We start from the raw sequence: 21,709 nt of genomic DNA on the forward strand, positions 1-21,709 counted from the left end.
ATGCACAGAAATGCACGTAAGAACGTTTGTTTTTTTTAATCCATGATTGATGACCACATACTACGCCTATCCCTACTCCTGACCCTGGATAAATAGTGTAAGTTTGTAAAAGATCTTAAAGGGGTTATCTGGGGACCAAAAATGTAATATCAATAATATGTGAAATTAAAGAGGCTGTCACCACATTATAAGTGGCCTATATTGTACATGATGTGATCGGCGCTGTAATGTAGATTACAGCAGTGTTTTTTATTTAGAAAAACAATAATTTTTGACAGTTATGACCTGTATTAGCTTTATGCTAATGAGTTTCTTAATGACCAACTGGGCGTGTTTTACTTTTTTGACCAAGTGGGCGTTGTGGAGAGAAGTGTATGATGCTGACCAATCAGTGACCAATCAGCGTCATACACTTCTCTCCATTCATGTACTCCGCACATAGTGATCTTACTAGATCACTATGTGCAGCCACATACACACACATTAACGTTAATCAAGTGTCCTGACCGTGAATATACATTACCTCAAGCCAGGACGTCATGTCTATTCAGAATCCTGACACTTCGCTAACGTTTTTGTGAGATTTACAGCAAGGCAAGCGTAATCTCGTTTTAAATGACGGTTTACAGCATAATCTCGCGAGATTACGCTGTGCTGTAGTGTCGGGATTGTGTTAGCGAAGTGTCAGGATTCTGAATACACATCACGTCCTGGCTGGAGGTAATGTATATTCATTTTCAAGACACTGCAGTAATGTTATAGTGTGTTTATGTGGCTGCACATAGTGATATAGCTATATCGCTATCTGCAGTTTAAATGAATGGGGGGAAGTGTATGATGCTGATTGGTCAGCATCATACACTTCTCTCCACAACGCCCACTTGATAAAAAAGTAAAACACGCCCAGTTGTCCATTGAGAAACTCATTAGCATAAATCTAATATAGGTCATAACTCCGTCAAAAATGATAGTTTTTCTAAATAAAAAACACTGCTGTAATCTACATTACAGCGCCGATCACATCATGTACAATATAGGCCACTTATAATGTGGTGACTGAGCCTCTTTATTACTAGGACCACTGTTATCTACATCACAGCGCCGATCACATCATGTACAAGACAGGCCACTTATAATGTGGTGACTGAGCCTCTTTATTACTAGGACCACTGTTATCTACATTATAGCGCCGATCACATCATGTACAATATAGGCCACTTATAATGTGGTGACAGCCTCTTTATTACTAGGACCACTGTTCTCTACATTACAGCGCCGATCACATCATGTACAAGACAGGCCACTTATAATGTGGTGACTGAGCCTCTTTATTACTAGGACCACTGTTATCTACATTATAGCGCCGATCACATCATGTACAATATAGGCCACTTATAATGTGGTGACAGCCTCTTTATTACTAGGACCACTGTTCTCTACATTACAGCGCCGATCACATCATGTACAAGACAGGCCACTTATAATGTGGTGACTGAGCCTCTTTATTACTAGGACCACTGTTATCTACATTACAGCGCAGATCACATCATGTACAATATAGGGCACTTCTAATGTGGTGGCAGCCTCTTTAAGTAACTTATTAATAAACTTTAATTAAAAATTCTATAGTTTATGGTGCAGTTCAAACCTCATTAATTATTCAGTAAGCGCTGGAGCTTTTCTAATAATGATGACGCTCCGACACGGCCCCACGTGACTGAGCTGTTGCTTCATGTGCTGTTCATGAACATGACTAAAAGGGGCTGTCACATTGCTTATTGTTTGAGTCCTGAGCAGAGCATCAATGAAGTTTTTGGTCCCCGTAGAAGTAGCGGTAAGGGTGGTATTTTTTGTAAAGCTTTGCTTAGACCTCACCAGGCCTGGATTATATTATGGGCTAAACAATTGTCCCAAGACCTCCACTATTTAGGAACCTCTAGCATCATGCTCTTGTTCCGGTAGCCCGCTGCTTGATGTACCGTTATTTAGCCATAGATATGTGTTCACTGAATGGCACGATTATATAGGCATTGTTTGCCACTGTTATGTAGGTACCATATTACGATCGTTTGGCGCTTTAGGCCAAGCATGGAAATGTATTTTAAGGGTTAAAGTATCTTCCTCCGCAATCTATATTATGTAATATTGCCACCTGGTTGGTGCGTGCTACCGGATGCCATGATGCACAGGTGCCAGCTGTCTCTTGCGAATTCTCCTGAAGCATTGGGTTACGCAGAGCACAAGGCATCTGTATAACTATAGAATTCTAACGAGGCCGACTGTTAACCATTTCCTTTCTCGTCAACCTGTCGTACATTGTAATAAGATAGTAAAAAATTCTTCGTATGATGTTTTAAGAAAATGATGTGACCTTCTGCCCCGATTAATCCTGTCCTGGGCCGGACAATTATAGCTCAGGGTGATGGGCCGTAACTCAGATTCTGCCCATTTAACCACTTCGATACCACAGTCACTACTAACCTGGGTGCCGAGGTAGCAGTCATACCAAGCGCTGGTGCCTGAGAGTGCTTAAAGTGTAGCTAAACGTTTGACTTCTGACATGTCGTAGTGACATGTCAGAAGTTTGGATTGGTGGAGGTCCGAGCACAGAGAACCCCACCAATAGCTAGAACAAAGCAGCAAAAGCGCTTGTGTGAGCGCTCAGCCGCTTCGTGTCTGGCTTTTTCCGGAAAGCCGATGTATCGGTATACGGACTCCGTAGAAAGTCTATGAGCCCGTACTCCTTTACATTTATTTCCAGAAAAAGCCGAACAAACACGAAGCGGCTCACGTGAGCACTTCAGCTGCTTTGTTCAAGCGATTGATGGTGGTCTCAGTCTTCGGACCAAAGTGGACCAACCTCTAAAGGGGCATTCCCACAGGATAAGTAATGTCTGATCACCGGGACCCCCACGATCACTAGAACGGGAGCCCCGAGTGATCGCTGTGAGGAGGAGCTTGGAGGAAGCCGTAGTCAAGCATGTACGCTCGATTCAATGTCTTTGGGGCTGTCGGAAAGATCTGTCTGTCAGCGCCATAGACTTTGAATGGAGCAGCACCGCACAAGCTCAACCGTCGCTCCATTCAATGTTCTCCTCACTGTGATTGTCCAGTGACGAGGAACCCCCGGGGTGTTCGGGACCCGCATTCTAGTGAGCGGCACCTGTGGATAGGTGATGTCAATTGTGGGAAAATTCCTTCAAGTTTGACGGACTGCAGTTATCAATTAGACCTAGAAACGAACCATGAAGGGACATAACCCTTAATAATAATAATAATAATCTTTATTTATATAGCGCCAACATATTACATATAGATAGATAAGCTCTAAGCATATGTTGGTTACAGGCTAGGTAAAGTTTAGAGAACCAACTTCCCCCCATATTATATCAAATAGACTGCTCCATAATTATAGAACCATACCGAAGAAAAAGAGCTATAGCGTCTGAGTATGCAAGAATATATAAATTTTATTAATAGAAAATAACATACATTTAAAAACACATCATAAGAAGACTCTAGTACTAATACCGTGGTATACAATACAGCACAGGACAAAATTAGACAATAGAGTGGTATATTAGGGCAGACCCATATTCACTACCCATACAATAAAGTATATAGAGTATCTCATCCAAGTGGGTCATATACTGATAGTTCTCAAAGTCCTAATGTCTATGTGGCAACAATGGATAAATACCTGGCCAAAATATAGTGACATAGGGAAAATCAGTAATTGTATGGTGAGCAGTTATAGTGATGCTGTCTTACCCATTAAAAGGTGAGGGTCTCACGATATGTCCGTGCTGAGAGGTCCACAGTACAACCCCAACGCGCGTTTCGCTATCTTTGGTTGCTTCCTCAGGGGGTACATTAAGCCCATAGTGTGTGTAGTCCTTTTATAGTGTGTGTACATAGAGAAATGGATCCATATTAGCGCCGAGACAAGAATCGGCGCTTGTCCGATGACGCGACCGGAAGAGAGGCATGCCCCACATCCGGCCCCGCATGCTGGAGCGCATATCCGGACTCCCGACGCGTAACGGGAGTTCCGGACATGCGCAGTGCATGTGTCGAAGCCGAAGGTGGCAGGCGTCGCCGCAGGCCGCCCCACTGAGCAAGCGCACGTCATCAGGGAGGTAAGTGGATTCAAAAAGAAAATTGACAGGATCAGGATCCCAGAGTCATAATGTACGCTGTACATCGTATTTTAGTAGTTCCATTGACATAATGATATAGTTATAAGATCGTCTTAGGTTACAATAAGAATCAATGGCATATGTGAACATGCAAAAAGAGAAGAACAGTGATAAATAATAAATAATTGAATATATATAGAGACGTGATGCACAATTATATGCAATATGATCAAAAAAGAAAATAAATTTTATAACTAAAGTGAGAAACAAACAAAGGAATATAAAATTGTGTATGATATGTCAATGCACATACATTGTATTGCGTTAGACATAAATTAAGAGTACAACATTAGGATATACAAATTGTGTGCATATGGTGATATCGTGAACAAACAAAAATAAATGTTGATAATAATATTAAGAGCATAAGATTGATAGGTATAGCCTGATGCAATACCAGAGTCATACATATTGGTATGATATTCCCTATCAAAACAAACACCAAATGAAATGTAGAGCGTTACAGAAAACTCTCCCCCCAGGTGATATTATATACAAACTCAGTTGCATCAATGCGTATAACTCCAGAGATTCACTAACTTAAACATCATTCCTGAGTTCGTCAATATAAAATTTTTTACATTTCTACCCTATTGTATTTAGATTAGTCTCATAACAGGCCATTCATAGGAGAGCTATATCAAGAAAAAGTATTACGGCACAGTAGCGCCATCTACATCTCATATCACTTTGTTACAGAGTAGTAATTATAATCAAGAGAATCAAATAAATATCTTCCTTTTCTTGATCTTATCTTCTCCTGGGAGTTCAGATGGGTCACTTCAGATCTGCACCACACAAGGATACCAAACACATAGGACAAGTAGAAGGATAACTAAATAACTATAATACAAAAAACAATTAATAACAGATAAAATCAGCAATAGACTTTACAGAAAAGGGGCAAAACTTAATGTTTCGTTCAATCCATCGGGTTTCATTGACCCCAGTAGGACAATCCACCTGCACTCTTTCTGTGCAAGAATCTTCTTCGCATTACCCCCTCTGATGCCACAATGAACCCTTTCAATACCCCGTATTGATAAAGTTTTGGGGTTACAGTCATGATGTGTCTTGAAGTGCCTCGGTAGTGTTTTTAATTGTGTAATGTCGATAGATTCTCTTGCCCCCATAATGTCACGTACGTGTTCCCTCGTACGGACCCGTAGTTCCCTAGAGGTGAGTCCCACGTAGACTTTTGGACAACCACACGTCGCGTTAATACACCACATGAGTGGTGCTGCATGAGATGTATTCTCTAATTTGGAATTGTCTTTTCCCATCTACCGTGGAAAAGTGCGTTGCACGGCAAATGTTGGCACAGGATTTACAGTCACCACATGGGAAGCACCCTTTCCTAGGTCCTCGCGACCCAAATGGACATGATTGTTGGGGTACATAGTGACTAGAAACAAGAAGATCCTTGAGATTTTTTGATCTTCTTGCTGTCATTAATGGTCTTGCTGATAAACCCTGTGCCAATTGTGGTTCAGATTTTAAAATCGGCCAATGCCTCGTTAAGATGGTCCTCATTGCATCCCACTGCCCATTAAAGGTTGATATGAACCGTACGTTTGGATTATTAGTGGCTCGTGATTTTGGTTTAAAGAGATCTGTGTGGGGGGTAGATCTCGCTCTCCTGTAGCCTAGTTTTATATTCCTGTTACTGTATCCTCTTTCTCTAAATCTTTTAGTGAGATCAGTTGACTGCTGCTCAAACAGAGTATCTGAAGAGCAGATCCGCTTCATCCTGAGGAACTGACCAACTGGGATGGCTTTAATAGTGGAGGGGGTGTTCTAGATTACCAGCAACAAAGGGTATACAGATGGCGCATGGGGAGAGGTTGGTCGAGATCCAAAATACGATCTCGATCATCCTCCATGTCTTCCCATACATCGGCGGATGAACCCCTTAGATCAAGAGAGAATGGAATCACTTTGGAATCAACTAGTGCCTCTAAAACTCTAAACTCACGAAGATTCTTCGATAGGCAAGTGAAACGAAAACAACCATCTTACGACCAGTGGGATAAGAAACCAAGGCGTAATCTTGAGGTAACGAATCTTTCTTCGCATGCCCTCTCTGATGCCCAATGTGATGTGCTAGGCAGAGGGCTAACCTTCTCACCGACAAATTCTTTTAATTTCTTTACAGCCTTAAAAGACTTACATTTATTTGCAAGAAAATTGGTGCTCAAAAAGCTACACAGTAGGGGAGATGTCCCTGTGGAGTTTAATAGCCCGATGGAGAGAGAGGCACTGCTAGCCTTAGAAGATCTTTTACGGGAGCAAAGTACTGATATTTCAGGTACGTTCCCAACAACTATTGTGCCAAAATCTGCCAGATTTCCCCCTTTGTCCTTATGCCCTCAGGTGGAGATCTTTACAAAATTAGTGATTCATGATTTAAAAAAGCTGTCCGTATATAGGACAAATGACAATCTAACTCTTCAACAAAGGACCGCACTGAGGGAACTACAAGCATTGGATGATATTGTCATCAAACCTGCGGACAAAGGGGGAAATGTTGTAATTTGGCCAATAAATAAATATGAAAAGGAGGCATATAGGCAGCTGCGAGATAAACAGACATATATGAAATTACCATACAATCCATTGGGCTCTTTCTCACGGGAACTCCTGATGATTTTGAATATAGCTTTTGAAAAGGGCATCATTCCCAAGAAGATATATGATGGGCTGGTGACTTCTGACCCAAAAATACCGACCCTGTATTTTCTGCCTAAAATACACAAAAATCCCACCGACCCTCCTGGACGTCCGATCGTCTCCGGCATTGACGGACTCTGCGACCCGATATGCAAATTTATCGACTATTATTTGAAACCACTTGTCGCAGAGTTCCCGTCATATGTCAAGGACACGACGGTCGTCCTTAGGAGGATCGATGGGATTCAAATTGAACAAGACACGTATCTCGTGACTGCTGACATAGAATCCCTATATACCAGTATTAAACATCAAGATGGGCTGGGGGGCGGTCCGCTTCTTCCTGGGGACCAGTAACTGGGATGGCCAACTATGTGATCTGATTATGGATCTGTTACAATTTATTTTGAGTCATAATTTTTTTGTATTTAAAGATCTTTTTTATTTACAGAAACAGGGTACTGCAATGGGGGCGGCGTGCGCTCCGTCCTATGCGAACCTGTTTCTCGGTTTTTGGGAGAGGCAGGTTTTTCATGGGGACGGAGCCTGCGCCGCTGACCATGTACTCTCCTGGACACGTTATATTGACGATATTTTCTTTACCTGGCAAGGACCGGAGTCTGGACTGATGACCTTTATGCAGCATTTGAATGACAATCAGTTCAATATCAAGTTAACGTATAAACATCATTCCCATCGAGTAGAATTCCTAGACATACAAATATTCACCGATACTCTGGGCTTTTTACATACCGATGTGTTTCGTAAGACCACATCGGTCAATGCTTTGCTGCATGCGTCATCAGCCCACACCCCCTCCACTATTAAAGCCATCCCAGTTGGTCAGTTCCTCAGGATGAAGCGGATCTGCTCTTCAGATACTCTGTTTGAGCAGCAGTCAACTGATCTCACTAAAAGATTTAGAGAAAGAGGATACAGTAACAGGAATATAAAACTAGGCTACAGGAGAGCGAGATCTACCCCCCGCACGGATCTCTTTAAACCAAAATCACGAGCCACTAATAATCCAAACGTACGGTTCATATCAACCTTTAATGGGCAGTGGGATGCAATGAGGACCATCTTAACCAGGCATTGGCCGATTTTAAAATCTGAACCACAATTGGCACAGGGTTTATCAGCAAGACCATTAATGACAGCAAGAAGATCAAAAAATCTCAAGGATCTCCTTGTTTCCAGTCACTATGTACCCCAACAATCATGTCCATTTGGGTCGCGAGGGCCTAGGAAAGGGTGCTTCCCATGTGGTGACTGTAAATCCTGTGCCAACATTTGCCGTGCAACGCACTTTTCCACGGTTGATGGGAAAAGACCATTCCAAATTAGAGAATACATCTCATGCAGCACCACTCATGTGGTGTATTACGCGACGTGTGGTTGTCCAAAAGTCTACGTGGGACTCACCTCTAGGGAACTACGGGTCCGTACGAGGGAACACGTACGTGACATTATGGGGGCAAGAGAATCTATCGACATTACACAATTAAAAACACTACCGAGGCACTTCAAGACACATCATGACTGTAACCCCAAAACTTTATCAATACGGGGTATTGAAAGGGTTCATTGTGGCATCAGAGGGGGTAATGCGAAGAAGATTCTTGCACAGAAAGAGTGCAGGTGGATTGTCCTACTGGGGTCAATGAAACCCGATGGATTGAACGAAACATTAAGTTTTGCCCCTTTTCTGTAAAGTCTATTGCTGATTTTATCTGTTGTTAATTATGTTTTTTGTATTATAGTTATTTAGTTATCCTTCTACTTGTCCTATGTGTTTGGTATCCTTGTGTGGTGCAGATCTGAAGTGACCCATCTGAACTCCCAGGAGAAGATAAGATCAAGAAAAGGAAGATATTTATTTGATTCTCTTGATTATAATTACTACTCTGTAACAAAGTGATATGAGATGTAGATGGCCCTACTGTGCCGTAATACTTTTTCTTGATATAGCTCTCCTATGAATGGCCTGTTATGAGACTAATCTAAATACAATAGGGTAGAAATGTAACATTTTTTATATTGACGCACTCAGGAATGATGTTTAAGTTAGTGAATCTCTGGAGTTATACGCATTGATGCAACTGAGTTTGTATATAATATCACCTGGGGGGAGAGTTTTCTGTAACGCTCTACATTTCATTTGGTGTTTGTTTTGATAGGGAATATCATACCAATATGTATGACTCTGGTATTGCATCAGGCTATACCTATCAATCTTATGCTCTTAACCCCTATCCGCACCAGGACGTAACTGTACGTCGTTGCAGGAAGTTACTTCCCGCACGAGGACGTACAGTTACTGAGTTAATCCCGGTGCACACTGTCGGCGACAGTGTGCACCGGGAACCAGGAGGTCAGCTGTCGCCGACAGCTGACACTCCCCTCTTGCCGGCCAGCGGTCCTTTGCCGCTGATTTCGGCGCATTAACCCCTTAAATTCGGCGATCGGGTGCAATCGCCGAATTTTAGGGGTTTCTAACATATCGGCAGACCCCCGTCCGAAATCGCGGGGTCTGCCGATAGTTAGTATGGCAAACGGAAGCCAAACAATGGCTTCCGGGTCTGCCATGGACAGAAGCCCATCAGGACCAACCTTCGGCTGGTCCTGATAGGCTTCCTGTCAGAGTGACAGAAAGTCACTGTGCCGTTCCCGATGCACACTGTCGGCGACAGTGTGCATCGGGAACTTGGAGATCAGCTGTCCCCGACAGCTGACACTCTCCAGTGTTGCCGATCAGCGGCTCATCGCCGCTGATTTCGGCAATTAACCCGTTACATGCGGGGCTCGATTGCGATCTCCGCATGTAGCGGGTTTGTAGCGCATCAGCAGCCCCCATGCAATCGTGGGGGCTTCTGATGCTTGTGATGGCACCTGGGGGCCAGACAACGGCCCCCAGGTCTGCCATGTATGTCAGCCTATGAGGATTAGCCTCTGCTGATCCTCGTAGACCAACTGTCAGAGTGACTGTGACGTCACACTGACAGTTGGAATACATTACACTACCTAGGTAGTATAATGTATTCTAGCAGCGATCAGAGCTGCAGGTCAAAAAAAAAAAAGTGTAAAAAGTAAAAAAAAAAGTTAATAAACAAAAATATAAAGTGTAAAAAGTAAAAAAAAGTTAAGAAAAATGTTTTATAAAAGTGTAAAAATAAAAGGTTTTGTTTTCCTATAATAAGTCATTTATTATAGGGAAAAAATGAAAACGTTAAAAAAAAGTACACATATTTGGTATCGCCGCGTTCGTAACGACCCAATCTATGAAACTATAATGTTAATTTTTCCGCACGGTGAACGCCGCAAACAAAATAAACTGAAAACGGTCAGCATCGCTATTTTTGGTCACCACCCCTCCCAAGATATAGAATAAAAAGTGATCAAAAAGTTGCATTTACCCCAAAATGGTACCAATGAAAACTACAACCCGTCCCGCAAAAAACAAGACCTCCCACAGCTTTTTTGACGAAAAAATAAAAAAGTTACGGCTCAGAATAGCGTGTCCCAGAAAATAAATTATTTTATAGAAACTTCATTTTATTGTGCAAACGCTGCAAAACTTAAAAAAAACTATACACATATGGTATCGGCGTAATCGTACCGACCGGCAGAATAAATTAAAACGTAATTTATTGCGCACGGTGAACGCTGTAATAAATAAAGAATTTAAAGCGCCAAAATCGCTGTTTTTTGGTCACCCTAGCTCTAAAAAAGATCCTGAGGGGCCAAAATGCTCACTATACCCCTAGAAAAATTCCTTGAGGGGTGTAGATTCCAAAATAGGGTGACTTTTGGGGAGTTTCCACTGTTTTGGTCCCTCCGGGGCGTTGCAAACCCGACATGGCACTGAAAACCAATCCAGCAAAATCTGCTTCAAAAAATCCAAAAGGCGCTCCCTCCCTTCTGAGCCCTGCTGTGGGTCCAAACATCAGTTTACGACCACATATGGGGTATTGGCGTAATCGGGAGAAATTGCTTTACAAATGTTGGGCGGCTTTTTCTCCTTTATTCCTTGTAAAAATGAAAAAATTCTATGTTTCCACAGAAAAATAGGTGATTTTCATCTTCACAGACTAATTCCACTAAAGTCTGCAAAAAAACTGTGGGGTCAAAATGCTAACTATACCCCTAGAAAAATGCCTTGAGGGGTGTAGTTTCCAAAATGGGGTCACTTTGGGGGGGTTTCGGCTGTTTAGGTACCACAAGACCTCCTCAAACCTGACATGGTGCCTAAAATATATTCCTAAAAAAAGGAGGCCCCGAAATCCACTAGGCGCTCCTTTGCTTCTGAGGCCTGTGTTTCAGTCCATTACCATACTAGGGCCACATGTTGGATATTTCTAAAATCTGCAGAATCTGGGCAATAAATATTGAGTTGCGTTTCTCTGGTAAAACCTTCTGTGTTACAGATTTTTTTTTATTACAAATGAATTTCGGCAAAAAAAATGAAATTTGTAAATTTCACCTCTACTTTGCCTTAATTCCTGTGAAACGCCTAAAGGGTTAAAATATTTTCTGAATGTGGTTTTGAATACCTTGAGGGGTACAGTTTTCAAAATGGGGTGATTTATGGGGACTTTCTAATATATAAGGCCCTCAAAGCAACTTCAGAACTGAACTGGTCCCTGAAAAAATAGCCTTTTGAAATTTTATTGAAAATATGAGAAATTGCTGCTAAAGTTCTAAGCCTCGTAACGTCCTCGAAAAATAAAAGTACGTGAAAAAAAATGATGCAAACATAAAGTAGACATATAGGAAATGGTAACTAGTAACTATTTTGTGTGGTATTACTATCTGTTTCACAAGCAAATACATTTAAGTTTAGAAAAATGCAAATTTTTGCAAATTTTTGCTAAAATTTGAAGTTTTTCACAAATAAATATTGAATTTATCGACCAAATTTTTTCACTAACATAAAGTACAATATGTCACGAGAAAACAATCTCAGAATCGCTTGGATAGGTAAAAGCATTCCGGAGTTATTACCACATAAAGTGACACATGTCAGATTTGAAAAAATAGGCTGTGTCCTGAAGGCCAAAACAGGCTGTGTCCTAAAGGGGTTAATATTATTATCAACACTTATTTTTGTTTGTTTACGATATCACCATATGCACACAATTTGTATATCCTAATGTTGTACTCTTAATTTATGTCTAACGCAATACAATGTATGTGCATTGACATATCATACACAATTTTATATTCCTTTGTTTGTTTCCCACTTTATTTATAAAATTTCTTTTCTTTTTTGATCATATTGCATATAATTGTGCATCACGTCTCTATATATATTCAATTATTTATTATTTATCACTGTTCTTCTCTTTTTGCATGTTCACATATGCCATTGATTCTTATTGTAACCTAAGACGATCTTATAACTATATCATTATGTCAATGGAACTACTAAAATACGATGTACAGCGTACATTATGACTCTGGGATCCTGATCCTGTTAATTTTCTTTTTGAATCCACTTACCTCCCTGATGACGTGCGCTTGCTCAGTGGGGCGGCCTGCGGCGACGCCTGCCCCCTTCGGCTTCGACACATGCACTGCGCATGTCCGGAACTCCCGTTACGCGTCGGGAGTCCGGATATGCGCTCCAGCATGCGGGGCCGGATGTGGGGCATGCCTCTCTTCCGGTCGCGTCATCGGACAAGCGCCGATTCTTGTCTCGGCGCTAATATGGATCCATTTCTCTATGTACACACACTATAAAAGGACTACACACACTATGGGCTTAATGTACCCCCTGAGGAAGCAACCAAAGATAGCGAAACGCGCGTTGGGGTTGTACTGTGGACCTCTCAGCACGGACATATCGTGAGACCCTCACCTTTTAATGGGTAAGACAGCATCACTATAACTGCTCACCATACAATTACTGATTTTCCCTATGTCACTATATTTTGGCCAGGTATTTATCCATTGTTGCCACATAGACATTAGGACTTTGAGAACTATCAGTATATGACCCACTTGGATGAGATACTCTATATACTTTATTGTATGGGTAGTGAATATGGGTCTGCCCTAATATACCACTCTATATGTAACGGCAGGGGGTAGGGAGACGGACAAGTGAGCCCTAATCTACCCGCCACTCTGTCCCTGCCTACTTGCAACGACCCGCCCTAGGCGACGGGGTACAACTGGGCGGCGGTCCCTGCGCTCAGTAAGTGCACGACAAACACGACAAACATACAAGGAACACAAGCAAGGAAAAGGGGCCGTTGCCCACGGCAACACCGTGAGCAACCAGAGTGGTGAACGAGCCGAGTCAAGCCAGGAGTGTGCGAGGTACAAAACGAAAAGCAGAAGAGTAGTCGGTAAGCCAGGGTCGGTATGGAGCAGGATCAAAAATAGCAGGAGCTGTAGCTGGGCCAGGAACCACAAGGAAGGAAACCAAAGCAATAACAAGCACCGAGGGACAGGAAGTGCAGGCTTAAATAGACCGAGGGCGGGAGCTAGCTGAGTCTGGCCAGGTTACGATAGGCTCTCCCACTCCTAAGCCTGCCAGCCTGAATGGTGGAAGCAGGAGTCAGTCTCAGGGATGTATTCTCAGGTGCTGACTGATTAGTTCTGGGAGTTAACCCCGCAGTGCCTGGCAGATCCTTTACAGTACCCCCCCTTTTATGAGGGGCCACCGGACCCTTTCTAAGTGGACCTGGCTTACTGGGGAAACGCAGGTGGAACCTCCTGACCAATACCCCAGCGTGAACATCCCGGGCGGGTACCCAAGTCCTCTCCTCGGGCCCGTATCCTCTCCAATGGACCAGGTACTGGAGGGAGCCTTGGACCATCTTGCTGTCCACAATCCTGGCCACCTCGAATTCCACCCCCTCCGGGGTGAGGATGGGAACAGGAGGTCTCCTCGAGGGAGCCAAGGACGGGGAGCAGCGTTTGAGGAGGGAGGCATGAAACACGTCGTGTATCCGAAAAGACGGGGGTAACTCCAGCCGGAAGGAGACAGGATTGAGGACCTCAATGACCTTATACGGCCCAATAAACCGGGGAGCAAACTTCTTGGACGGAACCTTGAGACGCAAGTTCCTAGACGACAACCACACCAGATCCCCGACCATAAACAGGGGGTTAGCAGAACGTTTTTTATCAGCCTGAGTTTTTTGTACGCTCTGGGACACCTCTAGGTTTTTCTGAACCTGGGCCCAGACTGTGCACAGTTCCCGATGAACGACCTCTACCTCAGGATTGTTGGAACTACCAGGTGAAACGGAGGAGAACCGTGGATTAAACCCAAAATTACAAAAAAAAGGAGAGACCCCAGACGAGTTACTGACCCGGTTATTAAGGGAAAATTCGGCGAGGGGAATGAAAGAGACCCAATCAAATTGACAGTCAGAGACAAAACACCTTAAGTATTGTTCTAGGGACTGATTAGTCCTCTCCGTTTGGCCATTGGTTTCAGGATGGAAGGCAGAGGAGAAGGACAGATCAATCCCCAACTTCATACAGAAGGCTCTCCAAAACAATGAAACAAATTGTACCCCTCTGTCCGAAACAATATTGACAGGGACCCCATGGAGACGCAGGATGTGTTTGACAAACAAGGTAGCCAACGTTTTGGCGTTGGGTAGTTTCTTGAGGGGCACAAAGTGGCACATCTTACTGAAGCGGTCCACCACCACCCACACCACCGACTTGCCTTGGGATGGAGGCAAATCGGTGATAAAATCCATGGAGATATGTGTCCAAGGTCTCTGGGGAATGGGCAACGAACGCAGTAAGCCCGCTGGTCGGGACCTGGGAGTCTTGGACCTAGCACAAACCTCACAAGCGGCGACGTAGGCCTTAGCGTCTTTAGGCAACCCAGGCCACCAATAATTTCTGGTAATGAGGTGTTTGGTACCCAGGATGCCTGGATGGCCAGATAGTGCGGAGTCATGATTTTCCCTAAGTACCCTTAGCCGGAATTGCAGGGGAACAAACAGCTTGTTCTCAGGAAGGTTCCCGGGAGCTGCACCTTGATCAGCAGCAATTTCAGAGACTAAATCAGAATCGATCGAGGAAATGATTATACCTGGAGGCAAAATACAAGCAGGATCTTCCTCCGAAGGAGGGCTGGCCATGAAGCTACGCGACAGTGCATCAGCCTTAATATTTTTAGACCCAGCCCTATAGGTAACCAAAAAATTGAATCTGGTAAAAAATAACGCCCATCGAGCTTGTCTCGGGTTTAGCCTCCGGGCAGATTCTAGGAACACCAGATTCTTGTGGTCGGTAAGGACCGTTACCTGGTGCCTAGCCCCCTCCAGGAAGTGGCGCCACTCTTCAAATGCCCATTTAATGGCTAAGAGTTCGCGGTTGCCAATATCATAGTTACTTTCAGTTGGCGAAAACTTCCTGGAGAAGTAGGCACAGGGGCGGAGATGGGTGAGGGACCTGGTACCCTGGGACAAGACAGCCCCCACTCCCACCTCAGATGCGTCAACTTCCACGATAAATGGCTCCATTTGGTTGGGCTGAACCAGCACCGGGGCCGAGACAAAGCACTTCTTAAGGACCTCAAAAGCCTGGACAGCCTCAGGAGGCCAGTGGAGGAGATCAGCACCTTTGCGAGTGAGGTCCGTAAGGGGCTTAGCGATGACCGAGAAGTTAGCAATAAATCTCCTGTAATAATTAGCAAATCCCAAAAAACACTGTAACGCCTTCAGGGAGGCAGGTTGGACCCATTCCGCCACAGCCTGAACCTTGGCGGGGTCCATGCGGAATTCATGAGGAGTGAGGATTTGACCCAAAAATGGAATCTCCTGTACCCCAAACACACATTTTTCGGTTTTGGCAAACAGTTTATTTTCCCGAAGGACCTGGAGCACCTTCCTGACATGCTCCACGTGGGAGGACCAGTCCTTGGAAAACACCAGTATGTCATCAAGGTACACTACCAGAAAAATCCCCAGGTAATTTCTCAAAATCTCATTTATGAAATTCTGGAAGACCGCAGGGGCATTACACAACCCAAAGGGCATGACGAGGTATTCGAAATGGCCTTCGGGCGTGTTAAACGCAGTCTTCCACTCATCCCCCTCTTTGATGCGAATAAGGTTATACGCCCCCCGTAGATCCAATTTAGAGAACCATTGGGCCCCCTGAACCTGATTAAAGAGATCAGGAATCAAAGGAAGGGGATACTGGTTCCTTACCGTGACCTTATTCAGGCTACGGTAGTCAATGCATGGCCTAAGACCACCATCCTTCTTCCCCACGAAGAAGAAGCCAGCACCTACCGGAGAAGAAGAGGGACGAATGTAACCCTTGGCCAGGGATTCCTGGATATACACTCTCATAGCTTCACGTTCGGGACAAGAAAGATTAAATATCCTACCCTTAGGAAGCTTAGCTCCTGGTACCAATTCGATAGCGCAATCGTATTCTCTATGAGGAGGTAACACTTCGGAGGCCTCCCTAGAGAAAACATCAGCGAAGTCCTGAACAAACTCGGGTAGCGTATTCGCCTCCTTAGGGGGAGAAATAGAATTAACAGAAAAACATGACGTACAACATTCATTACCCCATTTGGTTAGCTCCCCAGTATTCCAGTCAAACGTAGGATTATGCAACTGCAACCAGGGAAGACCTAGCACCAAATCGTACGATAATCCCTGCATCAACAGTACAGAGCATTGCTCCAAATGCATGGAGCCAACAAGGAGTTCAAAAGCAGGGGTATGCTGTGTAAAATAACCATTAGCAAGAGGAGTGGCGTCGATACCCACTACCGGGACAGGTTTAGGCAAATCAATAAGAGGCATAGCAAGGGACATAGCAAATTCCACAGACATGATATTAGTAGAGGACCCTGAATCCACGAAAGCACTGCCGGTAGCAGACCTACCACCAAAAGAGACCTGAAAGGGAAGCAAGATCTTAGTACGTTTCATATTTACGGGAAATACCTGTGCGCCCAAGTGACCTCCCCGATGATCACTTAGACGCGGAAGTTCTCTGGCTGCAACCTTACGCTTAGGACAGTTGTTCACTTGATGCTTGTCGTCCCCACAGTAGAAGCAGAGACCATTCTTCCTGCGGAATTCTCTACGTTGTTGGGGGGACACGGAGGCCCCGAGTTGCATAGGTATCTCTGAATCTTTCGGGGAGGAACGAAGCAACGGAGCTTCGGGAGGCATCATGGGGGAGTCGGAGGAGAAAACACATAAACGTTCACGTTGTCGTTCCCTGAGACGTCGGTCAAGTCGTATCGCTAAAGCCATAACCTGGTCTAGGGAGTCACAAGAAGGATAGCTAACTAGAAGGTCTTTCAGGGCATTCGACAGACCCAACCTAAACTGGCACCTTAAGGCAGGGTCATTCCACCGAGAAGCTACGCACCACTTCCGAAAGTCAGAGCAATACTCCTCAACAGGTCTCTTACCCTGACTTAAGGTCACCAGCTGACTCTCGGCAAAGGCAGTCCTGTCAGTCTCGTCATAAATAAGTCCGAGAGCAGAAAAGAAACAATCAACGGAGGAAAGTTCAGGGGCGTCAGGAGCCAAGGAGAAGGCCCACTCTTGGGGCCCTTCCTGGAGCCGGGACATAATTATACCCACCCGCTGGCTCTCAGAACCTGAGGAATGAGGCTTTAAACGAAAGTAAAGCCTACAACTCTCCCGAAAGGAGAGAAAAGTCCTCCGGTCCCCTGAGAACCGGTCGGGCAACTTGAGGTGGGGTTCAAGAGGTGCGGTGCGGGGAACTACCAGGGTAGCATCAGGCTGGTTGACCCTCTGAGCCAGGGCCTGGACCTGTAGGGAGAGACCCTGCATTTGCTGAGCCAGGGTCTCACGGGGATCCATAGTGGTGTCAGGGACCAGGGGTAGACTAGGTATGGGCTTGTTATTATGTAACGGCAGGGGGTAGGGAGACGGACAAGTGAGCCCTAATCTACCCGCCACTCTGTCCCTGCCTACTTGCAACGACCCGCCCTAGGCGACGGGGTACAACTGGGCGGCGGTCCCTGCGCTCAGTAAGTGCACGACAAACACGACAAACATACAAGGAACACAAGCAAGGAAAAGGGGCCGTTGCCCACGGCAACACCGTGAGCAACCAGAGTGGTGAACGAGCCGAGTCAAGCCAGGAGTGTGCGAGGTACAAAACGAAAAGCAGAAGAGTAGTCGGTAAGCCAGGGTCGGTATGGAGCAGGATCAAAAATAGCAGGAGCTGTAGCTGGGCCAGGAACCACAAGGAAGGAAACCAAAGCAATAACAAGCACCGAGGGACAGGAAGTGCAGGCTTAAATAGACCGAGGGCGGGAGCTAGCTGAGTCTGGCCAGGTTACGATAGGCTCTCCCACTCCTAAGCCTGCCAGCCTGAATGGTGGAAGCAGGAGTCAGTCTCAGGGATGTATTCTCAGGTGCTGACTGATTAGTTCTGGGAGTTAACCCCGTAGTGCCTGGCAGATCCTTTACACTATTGTCTAATTTTGTCCTGTGCTGTATTGTATACCACGGTATTAGTACTAGAGTCTTCTTATGATGTGTTTTTAAATGTATGTTATTTTCTATTAATAAAATTTATATATTCTTGCATACTCAGACGCTATAGCTCTTTTTCTTCGGTATGGTGCCAACATATTACGCAGCACTTTACAATTTAGAGGGGACATGAAACAAACAATATCAGACATTACATAGTGACAAAGTTCATTTACAATTCAAATCTGGGGAGTGAGGACCCTGCTCGCAAGAGCTTACAATCTATGGGGAAATAAGGGAGACACAAAGTGTAACCGTGTTTGTTCTGTACAATGGTCCGGCCATTTTTATACACATGCGGTGGTGACATAAAGCTGCATGAGCCGGTCACCAGCCAGTATCCGTGTATGACGGACATGAAGAGAAGGAGCGTCGAGGCGTTTATTCACCCACCCATCCTTCTGATCTCTCGCGCTCTTCACCATGTCCCAGGGTATGTGCATGTCTTTTTAGCTTTTTTAGCCTCCATATCATTGTGCTATTGTGTCCAGCTGGTGGCAGTCACATCTCCTTGGCTATTTGAGCCGTTATGTTGTCTGTGCACGTCCTTAGCTGCACTTTCTATGTACTATTATATACTTTGTAGGCTACGATAATATTTCTGTATATCGTTATTTTTAGCTGACAGCACTACACTACGTGTGGGACTTATCACCCCACACGCTTGGGCTTATTAATTGTTTTATCAGTATTTGAGCGTGTTTTGGTCATTAGTGGACGGTTGATTCTGTTGGTTATGGTCTATTTCATCTGACCCTGTTGTATATGTCTCCGTTGATGCTGCATCATATCTCTTTTTCCACTATTTCTTTGTCATTATATTCAATAAAGATTTTTTGTACTTTTATTATTGAGTACACTATTTTTCTAAGGGTTATGTCCCTTCATGGTTCGTTTCTAGGTCTATATGCTATAAGGGACCCCAGTATACGCCATCTCTTGGTGTGAGGTTTTGGTTAGGTTGCGGTTATCAATTAGGCTTATTTTCCGCTATGGTTATGCAATTAAAATGTTCGTCCATTTTTATAAACGCACGGGTATCATGACAAAAATATCAGTTTGTCCAAGTCAAAGAAAAAAAAAATTACACTCGGTAGATCTTAAAATGTTCTCTTTTTCTGACTTTTAGATTGTGTTGATTTTGGCGGCCGTCTTGCAGGTTGCTGTTGGGATTGGTCTGTTTTTCACCACATTTTCCATTTCATTACCCAGTGGAATTCCATTCTGGGGTCCAATCATCGTAAGTACAGAATCCTGAATACATTTTCTTATCAGTCCCTCGTTATTGCGCTTAGTAGAACTCGCGATCAATAATAAAGTGAATTGAGGTTCGTTGAATTCATGTCTAAAATGTCCTAACAAATAGTAGAAAGAAATCCACATATAACTGTCACTACTCAACACCGTGCCCATGTCATAACACTGGAACACTAGGACTCGGGCAGGAACCATTGTCATGGGGACATACTGTGGATGCAAAGAAGTAGTAAAATAATAGAAGACCATTTCACGTCCACTAAAGCAGGGGCTGACATACAACATCGGCAACCTGTGCTGCTGCCTAAAGGCCATGTAGAAAAGGGGCCCACGCCAACTACTAATTCCATTAACTCAAAGTAACTGTGCTCCACCGTGGACACTGCCACGTTAGTGAGAGATTTGCTGGTGAGTTACGAGGGTGGCGCACAATGAACAAGCACTTAGTGAATTGGCTAGAAATCAACTTAAGTGAGTTGGGCAGAAGCCCATGTAAATCCTGCATCCCCCAGGTAGGTGTTCGGGCTGTCGGGCCTACTACAGCAGGAAGGTAGCCTGCTCCAGAGACAAGAGATCAGGGATAGCAACCAGGGTCATCAGGGACTGCTGGACAGTAAGGGTATGTTCACACGAGGTCATTACGTCCGTAATTGACGGACATATTTCGGCCGCAAGTACCGGACCGAACACAGTGCAGGGAGCCGGGCTCCTAGCATCATAGTAGAAAAAGTATAGAAGGGAACCTCCAGCTCACCTTGAGGCAAAAATTCCAATGCCTGTTGCGCACGGATCCTCGTGTCGGCACACGTTGGTAAGAATGGAACAAGAAAGTAGATGAGATCCAGCGCAAAGAAGAAATTATTCAAAGGTATGTTAAAATGGAATCTTGTTCCGATTTTATTGAAAAAATAAACATAAAAAACGTGGAGTCTCGCTCCCACAGAGGAAAGGTGGATATATGAGAAGAAGATAGGTGTGTATAGCCTACGCGTTTGAGACGATCTCCTCGTCCTTAGTCATGGCTGAGAATGAAAAGTCTGACAGCTAGGGTTGGAGTTTATATCCGGATCTATACAGGTGTATTTAATTGCGGTTCAGCAAGATTCGAGTGGAACACTAGGATGTAATTGGACCGATGTCAGCACGTGTCATTTGTCAAACTTTGAACATCCGAATGCTGTAATGCGAAGAATCGCAATATATATATAGTGAGTGAACAGTTTATCAGTGTGTTTACTGCTGACAGTTAAATGTTTTGATACCATTCCTGGTGTCGGAAAGTGTGCTTAATCTTGACCAGAATTAATAATTTGTTAGATTAGACCGGAGATAAACCCCTAGGTGGAAGAACCCCAACAAATCAGAACTACTGTTTGGGAATGGAAAGTTGTGTGAATGCAATACAATGAAGGAAATTTAAAATAATTAAAAGTGACTGACATTGACATATACATATGTATATGATAAACTGATAATTGTGCAGCGAAAAGTACAATATACAGAGATGACATAGTAATTGTGGATGTATGTTGGTGTACTACAAACATGGCTATGGACAATGTGTCGAAGAATATTGGACTATTATATCTCGAGCCAACAATCATTAACTAGATGGTATGAAGAAGACAAATTTCATAAGGTTTCCTGTAGAAGACGAGCAAGATACTTTAATAGAACCATTAAGTATAATTTCAGATATTTGAGTGAAAATTATATTAGAATGGTAGAACTCTTCTATATTAAAGAATATAAGTATAAATATATCTTATTTTAGGGGTTGAAATTCAGATTTAAGTTCTACTCCAATATTGGCTTAATGTATTTCAGATTTTTGAAATATTATTGTTGTTAGTATTGTTATATGAGACTAACACAGAAGAAAATGTATTTTCTAGTCAAACAGCTAATTATAAAGAAGAGGGGAAAAAAACCCTGATGTGTTTTCAAAAAATATATTTTATAATGCATTTTTTATATTATATTTTATATAAATATAATTTATTATATTAATATAATTTCGACAATTAAATGGTTTTAAGCTTTTACTTTGTTTTTTAATTTATAATG

General features: G+C 43.7%; 1 protein-coding gene across 1 annotated transcript in view; it reads left to right on the plus strand.

Annotated features, from left to right (window-relative positions):
• The window catches only part of LOC142729651 (membrane-spanning 4-domains subfamily A member 4D-like), a 31,411-nt gene that overhangs the window by 1,366 nt on the left and 8,336 nt on the right, over nucleotides 1-21,709 (plus strand). Inside the window, exon 2 of the mRNA XM_075849291.1 lies at nucleotides 19,515-19,625. Coding sequence (XP_075705406.1) covers nucleotides 19,515-19,625 — 111 coding nt within the window. The remainder of the gene's footprint in view (nucleotides 1-19,514; nucleotides 19,626-21,709) is intronic.

The sequence above is a fragment of the Rhinoderma darwinii genome, unplaced genomic scaffold, assembly GCF_050947455.1.
Source record: "Rhinoderma darwinii isolate aRhiDar2 unplaced genomic scaffold, aRhiDar2.hap1 Scaffold_730, whole genome shotgun sequence".
In the NCBI taxonomy this organism is placed as follows: domain Eukaryota; kingdom Metazoa; phylum Chordata; class Amphibia; order Anura; family Rhinodermatidae; genus Rhinoderma; species Rhinoderma darwinii.